Below are 22613 nucleotides of genomic sequence, written 5' to 3' on the forward strand. Positions count from 1 at the left end.
TGGAAGCTGAGAAGCCCCAAGATGTGCAGTTGGCAAGCTGGAGACCCAGGAGAGCCGATAGGTGTAGTTTCAGTTCAAAGCTAGCAGGCTCCAGACTCAAGAAGAGCCAATGTTTCAGTTCAAGTCCAAAGGCAGGAAAAGACCAATGTACCAGCTCAAGGTAGCTAGGTAGGAGGAGCTCCCCCCTTACTCTCAGGAGAGTCAGCCTTCTTTTCTATTCAGGGCTTAACGGATTTGATGAGACCCTCACATTAGGGATGGCAATCTCCTTTACTCTGCCTACTGATTCAACTGTTAATCTCGTCCCCGAACACTCAGAACAAGGTTTGACTCAATATCTGGACACCCCATGGCCCAGGTAAGTTGACACATAAAATTAACCATCACAAAGGTAGCAGGCAGGAAGACTTTTTGCTGCCCCCTTCTGCCTGCTAATTCACAAGGCCAGACCAGTCATGGTGCTGGTTCATACTTCATATGTATGGCCACAATTTATAGAGCATTACGTGCATGATCCCATCTAAATCTTCAAGGAAATCCCATTCTACAGATCTGGAAACTGAAGCTGCTAGAAGTGACTCAATTACTCAGTGTCATAGAGAGGAGTAATGAAATGGGGATTTGAATATAGATCTCCTTTATTTTGAACCCTGTGATCTAAACCACTATGCTAGATATTTGGGAAAGAACAGGGGCTTACAAGGTGAGCCTTCGAAGGTGACATTTTCTACGCTGTGGCACACAGTTCAACGGAGTGATATTTACAGTCATTCCAAGCCTCACAATCCCTTTACATATGCTTTGAAGAAAACAGATTTAAAATAGTAGATAAGTGAGAAAAGAATAAACCTGTTCTGACCGATATTTAGATTTGCTTACTATAATTTAAAACATCAAGAAGCTCATTTCCCCATTTCTAGGCAACAAACCATGGTAGGTGGATTTTAAAAGCTATGGTACTTAGCATGAAAGCAAGAAAAAAATAATTTTTGACAAGATATATATACAAAAGAGTATACATAAAATATATATATAGTTCAAAGAGTAATAAAATGCTCACGTACCCACCACCCATCTTTCTACCTGACTCATACCTACTAATTTCTGCTACTTCTAGAAATTAGAAGTAGACGGGAACATTTAATACATGCGGGTTTTTTAAAGAAGATTTTTTTTAAAGATTTTATTTATTTATTTATTTGACAGAGAGAGACACAGCGAGAGAGGGAACACAAGCAGGGGGAGTGGGAGAGGGAGAAGCAGGCCTCCCGCCGAGCAGGGAGCCTGATGTGGGGCTCGATCCCAGGACCCGGGGATCATGACCTGAGCTGAAGGCAGAGGCTTAATGACTGAGCCACCCAGGCGTCCCTAAAAAAGATTTTATTTATTTATTTGAGAGAGAGAGAGAGAAAGCGAGCATGAGCAGAGGGAGAGGGAGAAGCAGGCTCCCCGCTGAGTAAGGAGCCCGATGCAGGAGTCAATCCCAGGACCCCGGAATCATGACCTGAGCAGAAGGCAGATGCTTAACCGACTGAGCCACCCAGGCATCCCAGTACATGCGTTTATCTACAGGGAAGAGTCAAAACAGTAAAGCTGATTTAGGAGCTGTTTGAGCCTCTTGCAGATGTGTCTTTCCCAAAGTGGACTCAGATCTGTGAAAAAAAGGGATTATGCAGTCAAGTAAGTTTGGAAGAGCAGCTCCACTGTCTCCACCTTCCATTCAGATCTACAAGACACATTAAATATCAGGAAAGAAGTCCCGCAGTAATCTTCAAAATTCAGTGTAACTCTGGGGCACCTGAGTGGCTCAGTTGGTTAAGCAGCTGCCTTCTGCTCAGATCATGATCCCAGGGTCCTGGGATCGAGTCCCACGTTGGGGTCCCTGCTCAGCAGAGAGCCTGCTTCTCCCTCCCCCTCTGCCTGCCTCTCTGCCTACTTATGCTCTCTCTCTGTCAAATAAATAAATAAAATCTTAAAAAAAAAAATTCAAGTGTAACTCTGGATTTCCCCACCATATTTGATCACCAAAACTTGTCACGAGGCTTGTTATCACCTGAATGAGACTTGTATTCCGCTGGGGAAACATCAGCATGGTCCTGGCCCGAGGTAGGCGCCCACTCATGACCAGGGCACGGATGGATGCTTTCCTGACCGGAGATGCTAGGGACAGCACACTCTGAATGGTAAAATACCTCAGATTTCTGAGTAAAGTGGAGGTCCAAGAGGGAGGGGGAATGTGGACAAAGTCATACCCACTCTGGTGGAAGGGAAAGGAGAGGAGGGAGCCTTCAGAAGAGGGCAAATTTGCTTTGCTGGTCCAAGGAAACATAACCTTCAAGTTTGTAATTCAGGTGGTAGTTTCCAGGACAAAAAGGATGCCTTGAATTATGAAAAATAAAGTATAACATCCTGTCATTGACCTGTGTTTTTATCAGTAAGAGTCTCTGTCTTTGTCAGTGCGAGCTTCTATAACAGAAAACCATAGACTGGTGGCTTAAACAACAAGCTTTCATTTCTCACAATTCTGGAGGCTGGGAAGTCCAAGGTCAAGGTACTGGGAGATCTAGTGTCTGCTGAGAGAGCCCTTTTCCTGGTTTGCAGATGGCTGCCTTCTCACTGTGTGCTCATAAGGAGGAGAGAGAGAGAGAGCTCTGGTCTCTCCTTCTCTCTCTCTTTTTTTTTTTTTTAAAGATTTTATTTATTTGACAGATAGACAGCACAGGTAGGCAGAGAAGCAGGCAGAGGGGAAGGGAGAAGCAGGCTCTCCGCTGAGCAGGGAGCCCAACATGGGATTCGATCCCAGGACCCTGGGATCATGACCTGAGCAGAAGGCAGCCGCTTAACCGACTGAGCCACCCAGGCGCCCCTGGTCTCTTCCTCTTCTTATAAGACGCTAAATACCATTCCAGGGGCTCCACCATCATGATGTCATTTGAACCTAATTGCCTCCCAAAGCACCCCCCCCTTACTAATATTATTACATTGGGGATTAGAGCTTCAACAAATGAATTTTGAGAGGATACAAACATTCAGCCCATAGCAGTCTCATTAACAATGATTACATTAACAATTATTGTGAAAAGTGTGTTGTCCCATTATGCTTAGGAATACAAGCTGCTAGGGGTGCCTAGCTGGCTTAGTCTGTGGAGCATAGGACTCTTGATCTTGGGGTTGTGAGTGGGGTTGTGAGTTTGAGCCCCACGTTGGGCATAGAGATTACTTAAAAATAAAACCTTTGGAGAAAAAAAGGGGGGGCACCTGGGTGGCTTGGTCGGGGAAGCATCTGCCTTCAACTCAGGTCATGATCTCAGGGTCCTGGGATCGAGTCCTGCATCGGGCTCCCTGCTCAGCAGGGAGTCTGCTTCTCCCCCTGCTCATGCTCTCCCTCTCTCTCTTTCTCAAATAAATAAAATCTTCAAAAAAATTTTTTAAAAAATAAATCTATTAAAAAAAAATAAATAAATCTATTAAAAAATTAAAAAAAAAAAAGACTACCAACTGCTGAACATAATGCGTCAACACATGGTGGAGCTGCCCCCCAACCTGCTCGGACACCAGCAGGAACCATGCACAGTAACAAGTCCATCACCAAACTCTCATAGCTAATACAATGAGGCAGGGACAATTAAAAATAACACTTGTCCTTTACGCACTGTGGGGCTTACAGTCTGAGATGATAGGCCAGCAGAGACCCAAACAGAAAAAGAGGACAGGTTTTGAGAAAAGCAGACATCCATTTTAGGACAAAACACTCCGATAGCTATAATCAGTTAATGGAATGTTGCTCTTCAGAACTAAGCCTTCAAGGTATGGATTAGGACAGCAGTTATCTTCCCCCAAGTGTCCATGGTGGTAATGAAAAAATCAGTAACGATACTAAGTAACAATAAGGCTAGATTTGTATTCCATGAGTTCCTTTGGATTTTATGCCTGTGTGAGATTTCTCCTTGTATAATGACAAATCGACTGCCCACAGTTATCACTCTTGACCTTTGTGGAAAAAATGATCAGGAGCCCAATCTGTAGATTCTTGAAAACTCTCAGATGTCTGAGCAGAGACCAGATAAAAATGCTCAACACACAGTTCCAGGGGGCTCTCAGCACCCCAAGTGCCATCCAGAGATTATGAGACCACAGGGGAAGAACCTCTGTTCTACCAATGGTGTTTTTGCAGGAATAGAAATAAAATCCTAAAATTTATGTGGAATCTCAAAGGACCCTAAACAGCCAAAAAAATCTTGAGAAAGAAGAACAAAGCTGGAGGCCTCACACTTCCTGATTTCCAAACATATTACAAAGCTACAGTAATGAAAACAGTATGGTATGGACAAAAAGACAGGCATATTATAGACCAATGGAGCAGAATAGAAAGCCCAGAAATAAACCTTCACATATATGCTTAAATGATTTTTAACAAGGGTGTCAAGACAACACAATGGAGAAAGGACAGTCTTTCAGATGTTGGGAAAACTGGATAACTACATGGAAAAAGAATCAGGATCGACTCTTACCTTAGACCATCTATAAGAATGAACTCAAAATGGATTAAAGACCTCATGAAAGACCTGAAGCTATACATCTAGAAAGAAACATGGGGGAAACTTTCATGATATTGGACAGACCATGATTTCTTGGATACAACAGCAAAAGCACAGGCAAAGCAAAACGAAACAAAACAAAGAGCAAGAATAGACAGATGGGACTATATCAAATTTAAAAACTTTTGTGCAACAAAGGAAACAACAGAATAAAAAGGCAGCCTATGGAAGGGGAGAAAATATTTGCAACGCATAAATCTGATAAGAGGTTAATATTCAGAATACATAAGGAATTCCTACAATTCAACAACAAAAAAACAAATAACCCATTTTTTAAATGAATAAAAGACTTGAATAGACATTTCTCCAAAGGAGATATATAAATGGCCAACAAGCATATGCAAAGATGCTCAACATCACTGATCATCTGAGAAATGCAAATCAAAACCACAATGAGATGTCATTTCATACCCATTAGGACGGCCACTGTAAGAAACAAAACAAAAATGAAACAGAAAACAGCAAGTTTTGGTGAGGATCTGGAGATATCAGAGCCCTTTGGGTCTGTTGGTGGGATGGTAAAATGATGCTGCTATCGGAAACAGTGTAGAAATTCCTCAAAAAAATAAATATAGCGGGCGCCTGGGTGGCTCAGTTCGTTGAGCGTCTGCCTTCGGCTTGGGTCATGATCTCAGAGTCCTGGGATTGAGTCCCTCATTGGGCTCCCTGCTCAGCAGGGAGTCTGCTTATCTCTCTGCCTCTCCCCTGCCTCGTGCTCTCTCTCGCTCACTCTCTCTCCCTCACTCTCTCTCTCTCTCAAATAAAGAAATAAAATCTTTAAACAAATAAATAAAAATAGAGCCACCCTATGATGCGGCAGTCCTACTTCTAGTTATATGTCCAAAAAAGAATTTAAAGCAGGATCTTGAAGAGATATTTGCACATTGATGTCCATTGTAGCAGTATTCACAATAGCAAAAATGTGGAAGAAACTGTAATGCTCAATGGATGAATGGATAAACAAAGTGTGGCATATACATACAATGGACTATTATTCAGCTTTAAAAAAAGAAGGAAATCCTGGCACGTGCTACCACAACATGGGTAAACCTTGAGGACACGATGCTGAGTAAATAAGCCAGCCACAAAAAGACAAATGCTGCACGATGGCACTTACATGAGGTATCTAAAGCCGTCAAACTCATAGAAACAGAAAGTAAAATGGTGGTTGCCAGAAGCCGAGGGAAGGGAACTAGGGAGTTCTGGTTTAATGGGTTTGGTTTCAGTCATGCAAGATGAAAAAGTTCTTGAGATCTGTTGTAAACAATGTGCATATAGTTAACAGTATTGTACCATACACTTAAAAAATTCTTAAAAGAGGATAAATTTATGTTACGTGTGTTTTACCACACAGACAGACACACAAAAAGAAATCCTCATCTAGGAATCTCTTCTGATGCTGCTCTGACTGATGTTCCTCAAGCAGGATCCTCCCGCCAGGCCCTGGGACACTTATTTTCCAAGTTCTTTCTAGAAAAGGAATGTAAACCTGAGCTTTCTGCACACTTCAAGAGCTGAATGATAGAAGAAAAACGATCCCAACCTCTAGGGGTCAGGCGTGGTGGCACGGGGAGCTGATTTGGGAGTAAGGTCACAGTGGCACAGTGCACAGCAGTGGGGGAGGGGGGAAGAGGAAGCTGCCCCGAGGAAGGGCACAGCTGGGGTAAGGGCACTGTCCAAGGCTGGCTGCCACTCCACAGGCTGTTGAGTAGCCTGGAAACATAGAGTGAGGTCACCAGGACAACTGGAAAAGCCCACACAGCAGTGGAGGGACAATGGGAGCAGATGGGACTCAAACCGAGAAGGAGCCTTTAGTTCTGGGCACGACATTGCCACATTGAATGGGACTCCGACGAGAGATACACACTATTTTAAAACACCAACACCGGGTGCCTGGGTGGCTCAGTCGTTAAGCGTCTGCCTTCGGCTCAGGTCATGATCCCAGGGTCCTGGGATCAAGCCCCGCATCGGGCTCCCTGCTCCGCGGGAAGCCTGCTTCTCCCTCTCCCACTCCCCCTGCTTGTGTTCCCTCTCTCGCTGTGTCTCTGTCAAATAAATAAATAAATAAATAATCTTAAAAAAAAAAAAAAAAAACTAACACTGGTAAATTGCTTGATATTTGATCCTCGAGAGAGTCAAAATTAATCATTACTTTTGACTCTTTTGAGACAGACTTTAATGTTGAACCCTATGAAACTTTGTAGGTTTTCTCATTTTCAGGCCCTGTTACAGGAGAAAAAATATGTATAGCATATTTAGAATAGCCTTTGATCAATTGATAGAACTGTAGAAAATATGACTTAAATGCTTTCCAGAATAGATTAGGAAAGGAGGAATATTTTATGTCCGCCATATGTTCAGCCTGGCCTCTCCCTTTGACTTCATGACAGTATGGGTCCCCCCCACTTCATAATTAATGCTTATATCACAAGGAAACCCTATCTTGAGAAAGTCAAACACAGTCCAAAATGCTCACGAAATAAAACTACCCATCTGCTTCAGTCCTCACAATGTGGGAAAGTGACTTGGGACAAATCAAGGAATCATGCATATGCTTGGGGCGCCTGGGTGGCTCAGTCGTTAAGCGTGTGCCTTCAGCTCAGGTCATGATCCCAGGGTCCTGGGATCGAGCCCCGCATCGGGCTCCCTGCTCGGTGGGAAGCCTGCTTCTCCCTCTCCCACTCCCCCTGCTTGTGTTCCGTCTCTTGCTGCGTCTCTCTCTGTCAAATAAAGAAAATCTTTAAAAAAAAAAAAAAATCATGCATATGCTTGACACCTGCAGAAATTACTAGGTAATTTGCTATCTCAACCTGTATCTGGGAAGCCTCTGAAATTGAGTCATTCCCATGCTTGAGGCCCTAACTCAGTCATTCTTCAAAAGAAAACGAGGTAAAGTAGAGAAGGAAACACGAAGAGCTATCAGTGAGTACCGGAGCCTGGCATTTCTCACCCTTGAGGAACAGACCCCCATTAAAGGAGAAGAAAGAATGCTCAGATCTCTGCCGGCAACTTACTACTCAGGTAAGTACAAAACATGAAGCTAATGACACTTCCGCTAATAGTTATTATACTACTGCGAAAACCAAAAGTACAAGTTCAAACAAAATTATTACTACAAGCAATCCGAACTGAAAGCATTAATTTTATGGGATAAATGATACCATGTTGCTGCAGCAGAATTCTGCCCACCTGTTTTTGCTGCTGATTGCTGGGGTGCACGTTCTTTGGTTCGGGACGCTGTGTCCTACCAACTTCCTTGCCACTTTTCTTCTTTTTGGTTTTGTCACCATTTCCATATTTTATCTGTATCTGTTTTTTTTTTTTAATTTTTTTTTTTTAAGCAGGCTCCACAGCCAGTCCGGAGCCCAATGCGGGGCTTGAACTCATGACCCCAAGATCAAGACCTGAGCTGGGATCAAGAGTTGGAGGCTCAACTGACTAAGCCACCCAGGCCCTCCGCTTTAAAGTTTTTAAAATGTGAGCTCTACATCCAACCTGGGCCTTGAACTCAACCCCGAGATCAAGAGCTGGGGCTCCACCGACTGAGCCAGACAGGAGCCCATCTCTGTTCTTTTCTAATCAGAATGGAACAATTTGGGTGGAGCTGCTTGGCATCGTCTCTGCTGTAAATGCAAACTCAGAAGCTGATAGGGCTGGTGTGGCAGTACTTGATGCTAAGGAGGTTGTTCAAACCCTCAGGAATGCTATGCAGTAATTTGTTTATATTACCATTCAAAATGAGAAGACTCCCCAGAATATTTCCTTGGGTCTTAGTTTGACAAAACTTCCATAGCCTAAACCTGAGGCTTTCAACTTTTTTTTGTACTGCAGCTCCCTTTGGTGGCCTGGTGAAGCCTCAGAATAATGTTTTGTATTAAAAAAAAAAAAAAAATGGGAGGGATTGAAGAGGAAGCCAATTACATTGACATTTAATTATTAAAATATTAAAAATGAAATTGTGATGGTGATTTATGTTTCTTCATGAGCACATTAAGGAGCTAATGGCAGGTCTAATAACTTGTAATTTCTAGGTAGTGATGAGTATAATCGATAGCTTATAATATCTTCAACAACTGTGAAGTGATATAAAAATGTCTGTGATTTCTATGACAAAGTCCCCAATTTTATTATTTCATAAAACTATGAATTTACAATATCTTATAAAATAGTTCAGGCATTTCAGGAGAGGTTTGGGAAAAGAAAGATGTAACTTTTCCCCACAGACCCCTAAGGAGTCCTGAGGACCCCAGGCAAGTACCCGTGGCCTAAATCTTACTCAAATCAAATGGTTAAAGTTATGCACACATATTCAAGATTAACCGCAGGCTTGGATGCTTAAGGGGCTGCCCGGGTACATGGATCATCCATCTCTCTCCCTTCCCGGAGCCACACGGCCAGGACCCCAAGCAGCACTGTCGGCAGCAGCGCTCTGAACCTCTGTGGCACGTATCACAGGAAGCTTCACCGTCCTAGCACCTAGATCTTTTCCTTTTACCCTTTTCCCGTCAAAGATTCACTGCAGGGGGAGGTATGTGTCCTCCTCTTAGCTCTCTGGAACCCCTCCCTGGGAGGAGCCCCATTCCGTAGTGCCCCTGTGTGGCTCCCCAACCAAGAGGGAAGGCCCTAAAGAGAGTCTGCTCATCTCTTACGAGGAGGAGGGGAGCTCCCCAGAGCACAAGGACCTCTTTGGTTGTTAGGCAACTAGACATAAGGAAGCAGGGCCAGGAGACCTCCAGAGTAAGAGATACCCAGCCAGTCACATGGGTGCCCCCTCTACCTACCCTCTGGCTGGGAAGGGCTGAAATGCCCTAGGGTTGCTAGGCAACAGGACAGAATTCACTGATGATGGTCTCCAGAAGATTGTTACACCCTTGGTAGTGTGTGGCATGTGGTGTGTGAGTGTGTGTGTGCGTGCGTGTGTGTGTGTGTGTGTGTGTGTGCGTGTGATGCATCACTTCCGCTGGAGGTCTAGAAGGGGGCAGAAAAAGTCACATTTCCAAAATGGCCTAATAGACAAAGAAAACAGCCTAAAGGGACTTTTGGGGTTCTCTCCAGGGCTGACTTGGAGACTAGGGCTCACTGCTGAGTATGTTGGAGATGCCCCCCCCGGGGGGTACTTCCTCTCCCCTTACCAGCTCCTGTCAGAATCTGCTCTCTATTCATGGCCAAGGGGCTGAAGGGGGCTGATAACAGATCTGTCCTAAGAACCCACCTGGGAAGACTTTGCAGATGCTCCTGGCAGTGTGGAGTATGAGCCCAGACTGACCACCGAGCTCTCTGCATCCAATCTGGGTAGCCTCTCAGTAGCTGTGTGACCACTCTCTCCAAGCCTCTGTCTTCATTTCTGTAAAATGGACAAGTAAAATCCATCAGAAAGCCATGAGGAGGGTCAAACATGCAGGTCAGCCTGAATCTAACCATGAGGAAACCATCAGAAAATCCAAACGGAGGGACATTCTGCAAAGATCTGGTTTGAATGCTTCAAAATGTCAATGGCATGGAAGACCAAAGAGAAAAAAAAAGATGGGAAACTGTTTTTGATGAAAGGAGGCTAAGGACCAAGGAGTCATGACAACTAAAGACAGTGTATGATCCTTGATTGGATTTAAAAAATTCAAAGTCATAAGTTATCATCTGAATGACTGGAAAATTTGAATGTGGACTTATACTGTTGTATTAATATAAAACATCTTTGGTTTGATTATATATTGGGTTATATAGCAGAATGTCCTTTTCCTTTGAAGATACATGATGAAATATTTTGGGGGTGAAGCGTTGAGATGTCTGTAATCTATTCTGGAAGGGAATGGTTTAGTAAAACATACATATACAGAGACATAAAACAAAGGTGGCAAGATGCCAACTGATGAATCTACATCTATGGGTGTTCAATGTACTATATTCACAGCTTTTATGTAAGTTAGAACATTTTTTCAAAATGAAAAATAGGAGAAAAGGTATATAGTCTGGCACAAAGAGCAGCTCATGAATGATAGTTTCTTACGCTTTTTTGACTTTTCATCTACGTGGGGATGGTTCCCTAAAACCAAAGAGTGGCTATAGCACAGTGGAATGACTCTGGCACAAGATGGTGGCAGGACTCGGGGTGTGGGGCCTTGCTGGAGCCTCCCGTACTCTGCCTGGTCCCTCAAGGGCTGATGACAGTGTTCCCGACACAGAGATGGAGCTCCTTCTCTCACACTCTGGGAGGAGGATGTCTGGGCCACCCAGCCCGGGTCATCAGCCATGTTGGGTGGGTGCCTGGCCTGCAGACTTCTCCTCTGAGGAAGGTAAGAGAGTAGAGCTGGAAATGACACTCTTAATCCCAGGCTTGCTGGGGGCAGCCTTCCAGGTGCAGATCTTGAGGAGCAGACGGTACTTTTGTGAGAATGAGAAAGAGGTGTTCCTTCCTCTGGGAGACCCAGCTTATGTCCGGGCCCTGACTGCCCAACCCCGCACAGCAGACTGATGAATCCCTTCTACGTAATATTGGCTTCCATCTATTGAGTGCCAGGCGTGTTCCGTGACTAATTTTGAAACCTCACTACAACTCTTCGGGAGAGATGTTGTTTTGCTCATTTCGCTTGTGGGGACACAGGCTCAGAAAGGCAGAGAGACTTGTTCGATTGGCCCAGTGAGTAAGTGTCTGAGCAAGAGAGCAAGTTTCTGAATGCAGGACCTTCTGACTCCTAAGCTCTCACCACCCCCTTGCTGTTCTCCAGCCCTCTGTCTGTGCAGAGTTTTATGCCATGGAAAGCTCCTTTCTTCGTGATCTGCAAGTCCTCGTGGGGGTAGTGAAGGTGACAGGTGATGAAACTGAGACTCAGACAAGGGACTGAGCAAGATCATCAGAGGCTTGTGGCAGAGTCTGGACTGGAATGCAGGAATTGGGTTCTTCATTGTCCTTAATACCTCAGAGGACTCCCTTCCCAATAACCAGTGGCAGCTGAGACCCACTTCCTCTAGGCAGCCCGGATGGGTCGGGAACACATGAATGCAGCCCCCTCTACCTCTGTGTTAGCGAAGGCATTTGATTGTTGGGAGTCTTCCTTTTGCAGAATTCCCATGGCCACTCCTCACCTCCTGGCTCCTCTCTTGGTTCCACTTTTCAGGACATCTCTCTTACCTGGCTATGTTATGGCCAGTCCAGGTGACACCCCTTCTCCCCTGCTCTGCCTGGGCTGCTTGCTCCACTTCCTGAACCTCTACTATTGCTTCCTTGGTGGAACATCTCTCCTTCTTTCCAGTCTCCTCCTTTTAAGAAGTCATATGCTTGCTGCCAGATGTCTGTTGTGATTCCTGATTCCTCTTCCTGCAGAAGTTCCTTTTCCTTTATTCTCTTTGCTGCCATTTACCCATCTACCCATCCATATACTCTCATCCATCCATCCACCCACCCATCTATCCATCCATCCATCCATCTACTTATTCACCTAGTTATCCATCCTTCCATTCACACATGTACACACACACACACACACACACACACACACACACACTCACATTCCTATCCATCCATCCATGCACTCACTCATCCACCAATCCACCCATCCGTCAGTCCATTCATCCATCCATCTATCCAACTCTGTATCTCCGTATATCCTTCCATTCACACACATACACATGCACACTTACACACACTTATCCATCCATCCATGCATCCAACTACTTATCTATCTAGCCATACATCCTTCCATTCACACAGGTACACACATAAACACACACTCACTCACACATCCATCCATCCATCCATCCATCCATCCATCCATCCATCCAAACATCTATCCATCCATCCATCCATCCATGTAATCATCCATCCGTGTAATCATCCATCCAATCATCTGACTTTTCACTTATTCGACCTTTATTGAGCACCTACTACATACCAAATACAAAGCAAAACAAGGCCTGGCCTTTGCCTTTGGGAAACCCCCAGTCTACAGGGTAGGGACAGACAAATAACACCATGGATTGAAAACTTTTCTAGAAGTGTGTTCTAGGGACCATGGGACTTCAGAGGAGGGAGGGGCTCACTGGCCAGTAGCTGAGAAAAGCCTTAGGGAGCACCAGGTATCTGAGCTGTGACTATGAGTCCCCTTCCTTGTTGTATTCCTCCTTTGTGCCCATCGCTTCCCCAGTCCCCCATCTATTCACTTTGTTCTCTGTTGGTAGTTGGGCTGAGGGTAGTCACAGGGACAAAAATCAAAGACTCCTCCCTAAAAGTTGCCCAGGGGCTGGCTTGTTCCTCCTGGCTCTCCTGCTTTAGTTAGGCCAGCTCTCTCTTTCATCTATCAGAACAGCTCTCTTTTTATGACTGGACCCTTGTACCCAGGTAGCAGGCGACCCCTCTCATGGGGGATTGGCCTGCCACTGCGGCTAGCAGCTTCTGTGGAAGACGCTCATTACAGCTTCTCATCGTGGGGTAGGGAGGCATGCCAGAATTGGCAGGGGTCAGCTGATGCCCATGTGACTTCGCTACTCAACCAGAAAGCCTTGCCCCACCTCCCCCACCCCTGCCCAGCCAAATCCACTGTTCCTGGGCCTGCCTCAAGTGCCTTCCTTCAGGCAGTCTGTGGCCCTTTGCAGCAGCATGTTTTAGGGGCCAGCCTGATCTCCAGTTCTCATGGACTACTCTGCTCTGATGGCCCCTCTAGCCACAGTGCTTGGACTCTTGGGACTCTGCTACCCCTGGGGTTCTGGGGGGGTGTGTGTCCTAGGGACAGCTCAGTGTCTCCAGGGCTGAGGACAGAGAAATGATCCAGTGGAGCATTGATGACGTCCTTCTCCGTGGGGAGGGTGAGTACCTAGTTCCTTCCATCTGCAAACATGACAAGGTGGCAGCCTAGCGGGTCTGGGGGCACAGTGGGGCAACAGGAGTGACGCAACAGGCTCCTCCTTCCCTAGGTCCCGAAGCCTCTCATGTCTTTCTGCCTCGCAAAACCCCACCCAAAGGCTGAGACCGGCATAGCTTTTCTGCTGGAGGGTCGAGGGGCAGGGGATGAACTGGCCTGACCTTGGTCCTTCTTGTCCCCTCACAATGGCACAGTCAGGACTGAAGCTGTGATTCTCTTTGTTGTCTCTGTGCAGTCAGGTCCAGAACTGGGCAGTAACAAGCTGAAGAGCTCAGTAGGAGGATGCTACGGAAGAGGTGGTACTCCTGGGCATGTGGGTCCCTGGAAGCTCACTTTAGGGCAACTTCACTCCCTCTCAGGCTGCCCCTTGAGTTTAAAGCCAGCTGGATGATCACACTGGGAGGAAGCCTAGATTATATACCCTGGGAGGTCTGGGGCACCAGCATCCAGACCCAACCTGTTGGTGAGTCTGTTCACAGCTAAAAGGATGTGAGCCTATGCAAGACAGAAGCTAGGTGAGGGTGAGTATCAATATCCACCCAATTAATGACAATGACACAGTCCAACGACAACCAGAACCTGCAGCCAGTTGGGTACACTGCAGAGAAAACACCCTGAAAATGACGGCATGGGCATTGGGGCATGCTGATGGTACATGTCTTCCAACGCCCACATGAAAGGCAGGGGCAGTGGTCCTGCTATAAAGCCAGGGGCCAGGGTTTCAGTTCAGGGTCCCCCAGCCATCGACAGGCTCCTGCTCGGCCAACAGTGATTTTCTGGTTGTTGGCAAGGTCATCACAGAACGTAAGGGGAACAATCCCCGCAGGTCAGAGCAGCCACGTGGGGGCCGTGTGGCAGCCATGGAGGTGCCCTGCTCACATCTCCCTTCGAGAGAACCTGCTGTGAGAAGTGCAAAGCCACCAGCTGCCGCACCTTTCGGGACTCCCCACTGGCCTTGCTGGGCCTTTCTTAGAGCTGCACTGTAATCTGAGACTCTTCCTACCCAATCTTCCTTCCCTCTCTCTGTTCACAGGTACCAGGCTCTTCCTGCCGACCCCGGCTCCTTCCCCCTTTCATCCCGCACAGCTGTTCTCTCCTATCCATCTCCTGCGTGTCTAATTCTATCTTGACACCTGCTGCTCAGAGGACCTGAGCTGAAAGTCTAGTATATTCGAGGTGTGGGTCCAACACCCCTCGGAAGTTGATTCTCAGGGTGGGCAAATCTGGAGGATTTTATAATAGCCGAGGGGCCTGTGGACCGAATCACGTGTGGAGTGTTGGGAAAGAAGACTGGAGGAGGGTGCACACGTCCGAGAAAATGAACACAATGCTTATCAGCAGATGCAGTGAGCTGGAGAACTTACGATGGACTTAAGTTGCCCCACTTTGGAAGGGGCAGACACTACATGGAGCTGGTTTGAATCCCAACCCCGGCCATCTCTTTGGGAGAGTTTCCTTATCTATAAAATGGGAACAATTTGACTTACCTTGCTGCGTTGTAAGAATGAAGAGGGTGACGCATGCAAAGGACTTGGCCGCGCCCGGGCGCAGGTGCTCTCAATTCAGAGTAGCTTTGTTAATTATTCGTATTTTCCTCTAGGAAGAGAGAGAGGAGGCCTCTCCTGTTGCTTGAAAACAGGCAGGGACTGGTTCAGGGAAAAAACAACAACAACAACAACACTGGATCCACCCTGGGAAGGGGCCTGCAGGTTTGGCCCTCCTGTGACCCCTGGAAAAGGTGAGGGTTCTGTGTTCGCAGTGGGGTGGGGGGTGGGGGGTGGGGGTGGCGGTTAGCTGTCCCAGTGGGACCTTGTTACTTCCCGCAGAGGGTCTGTGTGGGGGGACTCTCCTGCAGGGAGGGAAGGGAAGGCGAAAAGGACGTCAGAAATTAGGGTGAGGTGGTTTCTGGGTAGCAGCACCAGACAGGATGAGAAATGGACCAGAACTGGAGCCTGGGGGTGGAGTCAGGGCCCGGACCTGGAGGGCCCGCCCCTTCAGGCTCCTCCCCTTTCCTTTGTTCCTGGCCCTCCGCCAGTCAGAGAAGTTAAACTGCCAGCCCCATCCCCTGTACCCTGGGGAACTAGGTTGTACAGGTTGGAGCCAGTTTGAAAGGGGACCCTTGTCCTCAGAGGCGCCGGCCGGTGGCAGTAGCTTTGTGTGGGGACGAGGGCCGACCCAATGCAAAGGGGGAATTCCAAGAAGACCCAGTCCAGGTGTCCGGTTCTGGGGATGCCTCTGTCCCACCCCTGGTGGCCCAGAGCTTGCCACATACCCCTCGCTCTGACCTGGGTGCCCAGTACAAGGCAGGCCCTACTAGGGCCACCTGGCCACCCACAGCTCTCTGGAACCTCCTTTTAAGAAGCCCTTTTTCCTGAAAAGAAGGGTAGGTGACAAATTAAGTCCTTCAGGGCTGACTCCAGGGAAAAATGGTGGTAGGCGGCAATTTGTCTCAGCAGGCCTTTTCCCTCTCACCTCCAACCCTCCTGCCCACACCACAGGTGTCTGCTTCTAGCTGTCGAGTGCTCTGTGGCCTGGCACCCTTTTCTGCCTGGAGAGGAACCAATAAGCTAACCACATCAAGGACTTCATTTGACCCCCACTCCTCCGGGGCAGGGACTGGTAAATGTCAGCTGGACTGAATTGGATTCTCCAAAAATGAAGGAAGGAAAGAACTGAGGAGGGAAAATGTGTGCCAATGCCCCCAAATACAACCTGATCCACCCTTTTCCTTCACCTTCCTATTCCCTTTTCTCCCCACCCCCACCATCACCGATCTCCCCCTCCTGGAATTTGGGAGGCACACAGCCCTGGGTTGGACTTTGGGCAAGGTACTTACTCTCCCTGTGCCAGTTTCCGAGTCCATATGACAGCAGGACGACTCCTCTGCTATTGGTCTGTGGCGAGATTTAAATGAGGCACGCAGGGCAGGGGGCAGGCAGTCTCTGGGTCCCCCCCCGCCCCCCCCCCCCCGCCCCGCACTGCAGGCCCTAGTGAGGGGGATTGAGTGGCTGCTGTAGGTCTGGGGTGGGTGTTCCAAGCCCAGGGCTGGGGGGAGAGGGAAGCAGCTGGGGGGAGGGTGGAAGAGGGGGCTCCTGAGAGGGGCTGGAACCTCAGAGAAGGACCAACCAGGACTAACCATTTGGCAGGGGAAATGAACCCACAGGTCGAAGGAGCTCTGCCCAGAGGCAGCTCCAGTCTGCAGCGCTGGATGGACAGTGTCCTGGCTTCTCGCCTGTCCCCACAGGCCTCTGAGGGATCAGGTGTTCAACTAGCATTTCAAAGAACATCCATTCAGCCAGGAGCTAGGAGAGGTCCTTTTACTCATTTAGTCTTCATTCATCCTCACAGGACTCTGCTGTTATTCCAGGGATCCAGTGGAGCTTGGGGAGGCTCAGAGAAGTGGTCAGGCAGCTGGGGGAGTGATCCGTCTGGATGACTCCAAGCACAGTGTTCTCTGTCCTGCAGCAAGATGTACACCTTGGTTCTGCCCGGCCATACAAGCCTACTGCATGCCAGCCCCCTGGGCTAGGATCTGGGAATGTCAAAGGAACGAGACAGACACAGTCTCAAATTCACACAATTGCATTCTCGATGGGAGAGACTGATAAGTAACTGGGCAGTTACAACGGAACAAGTGCTATCAGAGGTGAAGTCCAGAGTCAAGGGGACCTTGAAGAGGGGCCTCTGATCTAGACAGGGAATCAACTAAGGCCTCCTGGTGAGTCATGGCAGAGAACCATGAGTGCCCATAGAATTGCCCTCCCCTGATTTCTCCTCTAAAGTCAGGCCAATAGCCAGGCTAGGTATAAGTGATATCTGCAAAGGGGCCCTTCCCACCTCCCTCCCTCCCGCCCCCTCTCTGGCACTTTGCACCCTTGCCTCGGGTCCCTAAGTACAGCAGTTCCCACTGAGGTATATGACAGGACTAACAAGGAAGGGCCGGCTCTGGCCTTGCATCTCTCCCATGGGTAGGGCGGGCCCAGCTGCCTTTTCTCCCATCCCCTGGTGGTCCTGGGATCTTGGATAGCATTGGGGAACAGGTCACACGGAGGCCTGTCCTCTAGTGCCCAGACTGTATTCCTCCCACATTGCCTACAACTTCCTCTGGACCCTACGTCGTCAGCAAGACCCTGCTCCTCCCTCAAACTTCTTGCCTTCTTTGTAATTCTCAATGCCAGGAATAACCTCCCCTGGCTCACACCACAATCCCCTTTGCATCTGGGGCCTCCTCAATCAAGAAGTATTCCTGCCTAAGAGGAGGAGGGGTCAATGTCTCATACTCACCCCCTTCTTCAGGGAAGAATCCATGTAGGTGTGCTCTAGACAGGGGGTCCTTCCTCATGGGGCTTGTCCCGTGCTGGCATCCCAGAAGCTGAGTTTGTGATCGGGTATGGCCTACGGGAAGCCCCCCAAGGCTCCCTGGTCTGGAAATGGCCCACTGGACTGGGCTTACACTTGGTCTCACTTTCTCTACCTGCAAGCTCCCTCTCCTGACCCGAGGAGACAGGCGTCATGGAGACACTCTGCACACACAGGAGCTCAGAAAGAGAATTACGGATGCTGCTTTTGTATACAAAACAACTTTATTAAAAATTCAGCAATTTGGAAAACAAAGCCTTCACAAGCATTCTATCAAAAAGTACAAATTTTAAATAAATGAGTCAGAAAAGAGGCAGCCAGATCCACCAGCCGCAGTCACAACCCTGGGGCAAGGGAGGAGGTGCCCAGAGCCCCCCAGGAAGGCTGGGCACAGGGCTCTTTGGATGTGTGCAGGGCCAGGTCCTGGAGCTACCAGGCAAGGGCCCTGACTCAGTTTTCCTTTCCTTGGAAAAACAGAAAGAACCTGGAAAGTGCAGGAAATTCTGAGTCTGAAGCAGAAAGGCACGAAAGTCACGTGTAAGGCACGAATGCGGACTGCAGCCTGAGGCACGGGGAGCAGATGGGTGGGTGGTCAGAGCCCAGGGTCCCTGGCTCTGGCCATTCCCCTGACTGGTGTCACCTCTAGGTTTGGCCGCAGGTTAAGGTAGATCAAGTGGACGGCACGGTCCCGGCAACCAGGGGCCCGGAGCCAGTCTTTAGAACAGATGTGTTGCTTCGCTGGCAAACTGGGGTCTAGCCCCGGCCAGGGCAAGAAAGGTCACATGGCCCCTAAGAAATCCCCCCAGTGGGGAGCACCAGGCCTCCCGTCCAACCAAGCCTGTACTCTGAGCCACTGTGGGCACCCACCGTGGACAAGGAACTTCTGAGGGCAGTGCCGGCCATCCAGGCATCTGGAGAAGCCCCAGGCCCCCAGGGCTCGGCTTTCTCTAAATGGCAGGCAGCTGGCATCGTCAACACCAGTCCCCGACAGCCGCCGGCCCAGACCCACGGTCACTGGTGACAGGCCTCCCTGGTGACGTTAGGCAGCGGGTAGGCAAAGAGGGAGAAGTCTAGGATGTACTTGGGCAGCACATCCTGCAGGAGGGCCCGCGGGGCGCTGCACAGGTGGTAGTGTAGGCTCTCGGGGCTGGCCGGCCGGTACCAGGCCTGGCGCGCGGGGAAGCGGACGTGGGGCGGTGCCCGCACCCACTCCAGCACCTGGTTGGCATCAGCCTCCAGCCTCTCATAGGAGCCTACAAAGTCATAGTGCACCGCACAAGGCTGGCACAGGTGGTACACGGGCATCCAGTGCTCATTCATCCGCTCAGGGTCCTCGTCCACCAGGTATCTCAGGAATTCGGGGAAGGTGACATCGTCCCCTGCAGGGCTGGGCCCCGCGCCAGCCCTGTACCGCCTCACGATCTCAGCCCCGTAGCGCTGCTGGTACTCTCGGATTTCGCCAAACTTGTTGCGGTAGGCGGACAGGAGGCGCTCCAAGGGGTCCCGCACAAACAGGAACTTGAAGTAGTGCTGTAAGCGGTAGCGAATCTCCTCGGGCCGCAGGTCTGCCAGGAACACCAGGTCATTGCGGTGGTCCATCTTGAGGCGCACGTCCACGTTGTCCAGGACGCCCGCCAGCACCTTCAGCAGCCGCTTCCAGTTCGAGCAGGCCACCTTGGGGACGTAGCAGTAGAGAAAGCGGTAGCGGTCACTCACGAGGATGTGGCGCAGTAGGGTGCGCCGCTGCCCCACGGGCAAGTCCCAAGGGTCCCGGGGCATGCCCGGTTGTCCGCACACGGCCCGCAGGGTCCGGTTCCGGACGTCCTGCCTCACCTGCAAGTCCGGGTCCCCGGCCTCCAGGGACAGCCCCCCAGGCCTGGGGAGGGCCCGGCGCCAGGCCGCGCCCTCGCGGCTGGGAGGGTGCAGAGGAAGGGGCTTCATGTCGGCCAGGATGCCCCGCTCGATCATGAGCAGCAGCCCGCTGGAGGCCACGATCACCGCGAACATCAGCATGGACGGCAGCAGCAGGGGCGGCCCCCCCAGCCCGGCCCGGGTCCTGCCCAGCGGGGCCCGCCTCAGCGCCCGGCCCAGGGGCTCGGCGCCATTTGGGGCCGCCAGGGGGGTCAGCGGGCGGGGGAACATGGTTCTCCCGGGGTGGGGGCCTGCGCCGGCCCGGCCGGTCGGAGGGCGGCCCGGGAGGCGGGCCCGGGCTGGGGGCGGGAGCCGGGGGCTCGGGCCCGTAGCTGCGGGGAGGGCTCGGGGAGGAGTGCGCGGACGGGAGGCCCAGGCGCGCGTGGGGGTGGCCGGCTCCCGGGCTGCGGCGCCGGAGCGGGCGGCGGGCGGGCGGGCGGGCGCGGCGAGGGACCGTGGCCGGATGTCCCGCCCGGCAGCTCCCCGCCCCCGGCCCCGCCGTGACATAGGCGCGGAGGCGGGCCCAGGCCGGGGGCGGGGAGAGGGGCGGGCGCCCCTGCACCGAGCGGGTTCGGAGGGTGCGTGCAGACCCCCACCCGGGAGAGGGCGCCGGAGCCAGGGCCGCCCTGGTGCTCCGGGATTCGGAGACAAAAGCTGCCGAGGCCCGAAAGGCAAAAGAGACCCAGGCCACGGCTCGCTCTCGCGCAGCGCGTGCCCTCGGGGAGCTGGACGGAGAAGACCTGCACCCAACGCCCTGCCGCACACTCTGGCCTGGCTGAGACCTTCCTCCAACAGCGCGTCTGGAGGCAGAGGGCACCCGCAGCGCTGTGCGCTGAGTCCAAGCTTGCGGGAAACCCTTCTTCTTTCTCGCTGGAAGCAGAGTCCCCGGTGTGCTCCCCCCACCCACCCTGCCCTAGCCACTCCAGTAAAGAGGAGCAAGACTGCCAAGCACTGACCAGTGGCTCATCTCCATGGTGACCGTTAGATTTAACAGTACCTGGTGGATTACCGTGTTCATCCACTGGGTAATGATGAAATGTCTGGAAATGGAGTCTTCTCCCCTCCTGTCTTTCCTCCCCCAGGCCTGAAGAGGTGGGATAACTGGGACACTCTGGTGAGGGGCCAATGACAAGTCAGTGCCTGGTGATCACTAGTGTGATCAGCACACATCTTGAAGGGTGAGGAGCTGGGGCGCACAAGGCAGCAGCCTCCCTGCCTGGAGCCAAGCATGCGCTCAATGGCACCAAGCGGACCATGTGGGCTACAGGCAGATATGGGAATGCCTAGGACAGCAGGGGCCAGCGTTTCCCCACCTGAGCTGAGTACCTAGCCAAGGGTCCAGACTTCATCCTGTTAGGTATGCATGTGTGGGGAGCCAGTGAAGCTCTGAAGGGGAGTAGTGATGTGATCAGAGTCCACATTTACCAAGGCAGGTGCCTGCTCAGTGTCTGGTATTCTCTTTCAGTTGTCAGAGGCGCCCTGGGAGGCAGGTACTACAGGCCTTCCCACTGCACAGCCGAGGAAATCGAGAGGCTCAGGGAAGCTGAGACTCTACATGGGTCAGTCTGATTTTAAAACCTACGTTCCTAATCGCGATCCTTCAGAGATCAACGGACCACAAACGTGGAATGGTTGGGAGGAAGCAGCCGATCCTAGCTTATAGTACTAAAGGGCTGAATGGAACAGGAGGAGAAGATGCCAGAGGCTTTGAGTTTAGTGGGAGAAGGAGGTACCACTGATCAGATGAATTCAGAAGCGTAAGGAGTCCCGGGGGTTAGATGAAGCTAGAGGGCTCAGGGATGGCCCATGATCCCTAGCAATGTGAGAGCACACAGGATGAGTGCGGGGAAGGAGTGGGAAGCCTGCTGGCTTTCCGGCTTCTCAGTGGGCTCCCAACATCTCACTGCCTGATTGCTGGGGTGCATCTCCGGATGCACCATCCGCTGATTTAGAAGTTTGCCTCAGGTTCAGCCTTCACTGAACTGCTCCTCGCTTCCAATAGCACTGAATATAGATTTCTGGTGTTGGGATTATTTTCTACTGGAATCGGTTTTTTTTTTTTTAAACAATAAATGTTCTTTATACTAGAAGAGGGGGAAAAAAACAAAACCTTTGAAATGTTTGGATAATTTGGCAACATGTGCTCATTCCTCCGAAGAGTCTTCTGTGTTAGCAGTCACAGCAAAGTAGAGTACAGGAATAGCCACTTAGTTTGGGGGAGTCCCTGGGCAAGGCACTTGTCTCCACACCATTGCTATCTGTAGAATGACAGGCCACTACCCACCTCATGGGACTCTGGTGGGCAGCGTGGCAGTGCCACCAGCACCCTCTATCGAAATGACCTGCCCCGATGTCTGTACCAGAACGAGGGGGGGGCAGCTACGCTCTGCCCCCTAGGAATCCCCATGATCACAAAGCTTGCTCCACACGGAGTATGGTCAACTCGGAGGCTGGGCTGAACCAAGGTCCAAGCAGTCACAAACCCTGGGCCTGTGATGTGACCTTCATTCCCTCAGCAAGGAGGGCCAGACTAGACCCTGAGGCCCTAGGGCAGTTTCTGCTGGCCAGTTCCCCAAGGACATGACCCAAGGTGATGAGGTGCTATCCACTCTCTGCACCTACCTGGGGACCAGTTCCCAGGTCACTGGCCAGGGCAAGGCTGTCCACCCAAGGATTTCACATTGTCCAGGCAGGTAGCTCTGGCCACCATGATGCCGAGAAGCTCTCATCCCCACCCCACTCCCCGGCCCCCTTCCTCCATCTGCTCTCCCCCTACTTTCCTGCCCTATTTGTTTATTGGCCTTAAGGCCAATTTGTTTGCCTCACCACTAAATAGTGAGCCCCTCTGCACATACAACCCCCCCAAAAAGATGACAGGACACACAGGGAACAA

At 50.5% G+C, this 22613-nt stretch overlaps 1 protein-coding gene and 1 long non-coding RNA gene across 2 annotated transcripts; one reads left to right on the forward strand and one right to left on the reverse strand.

Moving 5' to 3' along the window:
- The first annotated feature begins 13129 nt into the window (after positions 1-13129).
- LOC118530655 (uncharacterized) lies at positions 13130-16384 on the forward strand. Its single transcript, XR_004914749.2, has 3 exons — positions 13130-13394; positions 15051-15188; positions 15949-16384. It is a non-coding gene; the product is annotated as an uncharacterized LOC118530655 (long non-coding RNA).
- Positions 16385-18014: 1630 nt separating this feature from the next.
- CHST14 (carbohydrate sulfotransferase 14) lies at positions 18015-20175 on the reverse strand. The gene has a single exon (XM_036084267.2). It carries the CDS (start codon positions 19949-19951, stop codon positions 18821-18823), a length of 1131 nt encoding a protein of 376 aa, XP_035940160.1. The 5' UTR covers positions 19952-20175; the 3' UTR covers positions 18015-18820.
- Between the last annotated feature and the right edge of the window lie 2438 nt (positions 20176-22613).

Source organism: Halichoerus grypus, chromosome 8 (genome assembly GCF_964656455.1).
Source record: "Halichoerus grypus chromosome 8, mHalGry1.hap1.1, whole genome shotgun sequence".
Taxonomy (NCBI): Eukaryota; Metazoa; Chordata; class Mammalia; order Carnivora; family Phocidae; genus Halichoerus; species Halichoerus grypus.

Bases quoted from the DNA above. Each gene is read 5' to 3' on its own strand.
- CHST14 (XM_036084267.2), bottom strand. From the start codon at position 19,951: ATGTTCCCCCGCCCGCTGACCCCCCTGGCGGCCCCAAATGGCGCCGAG.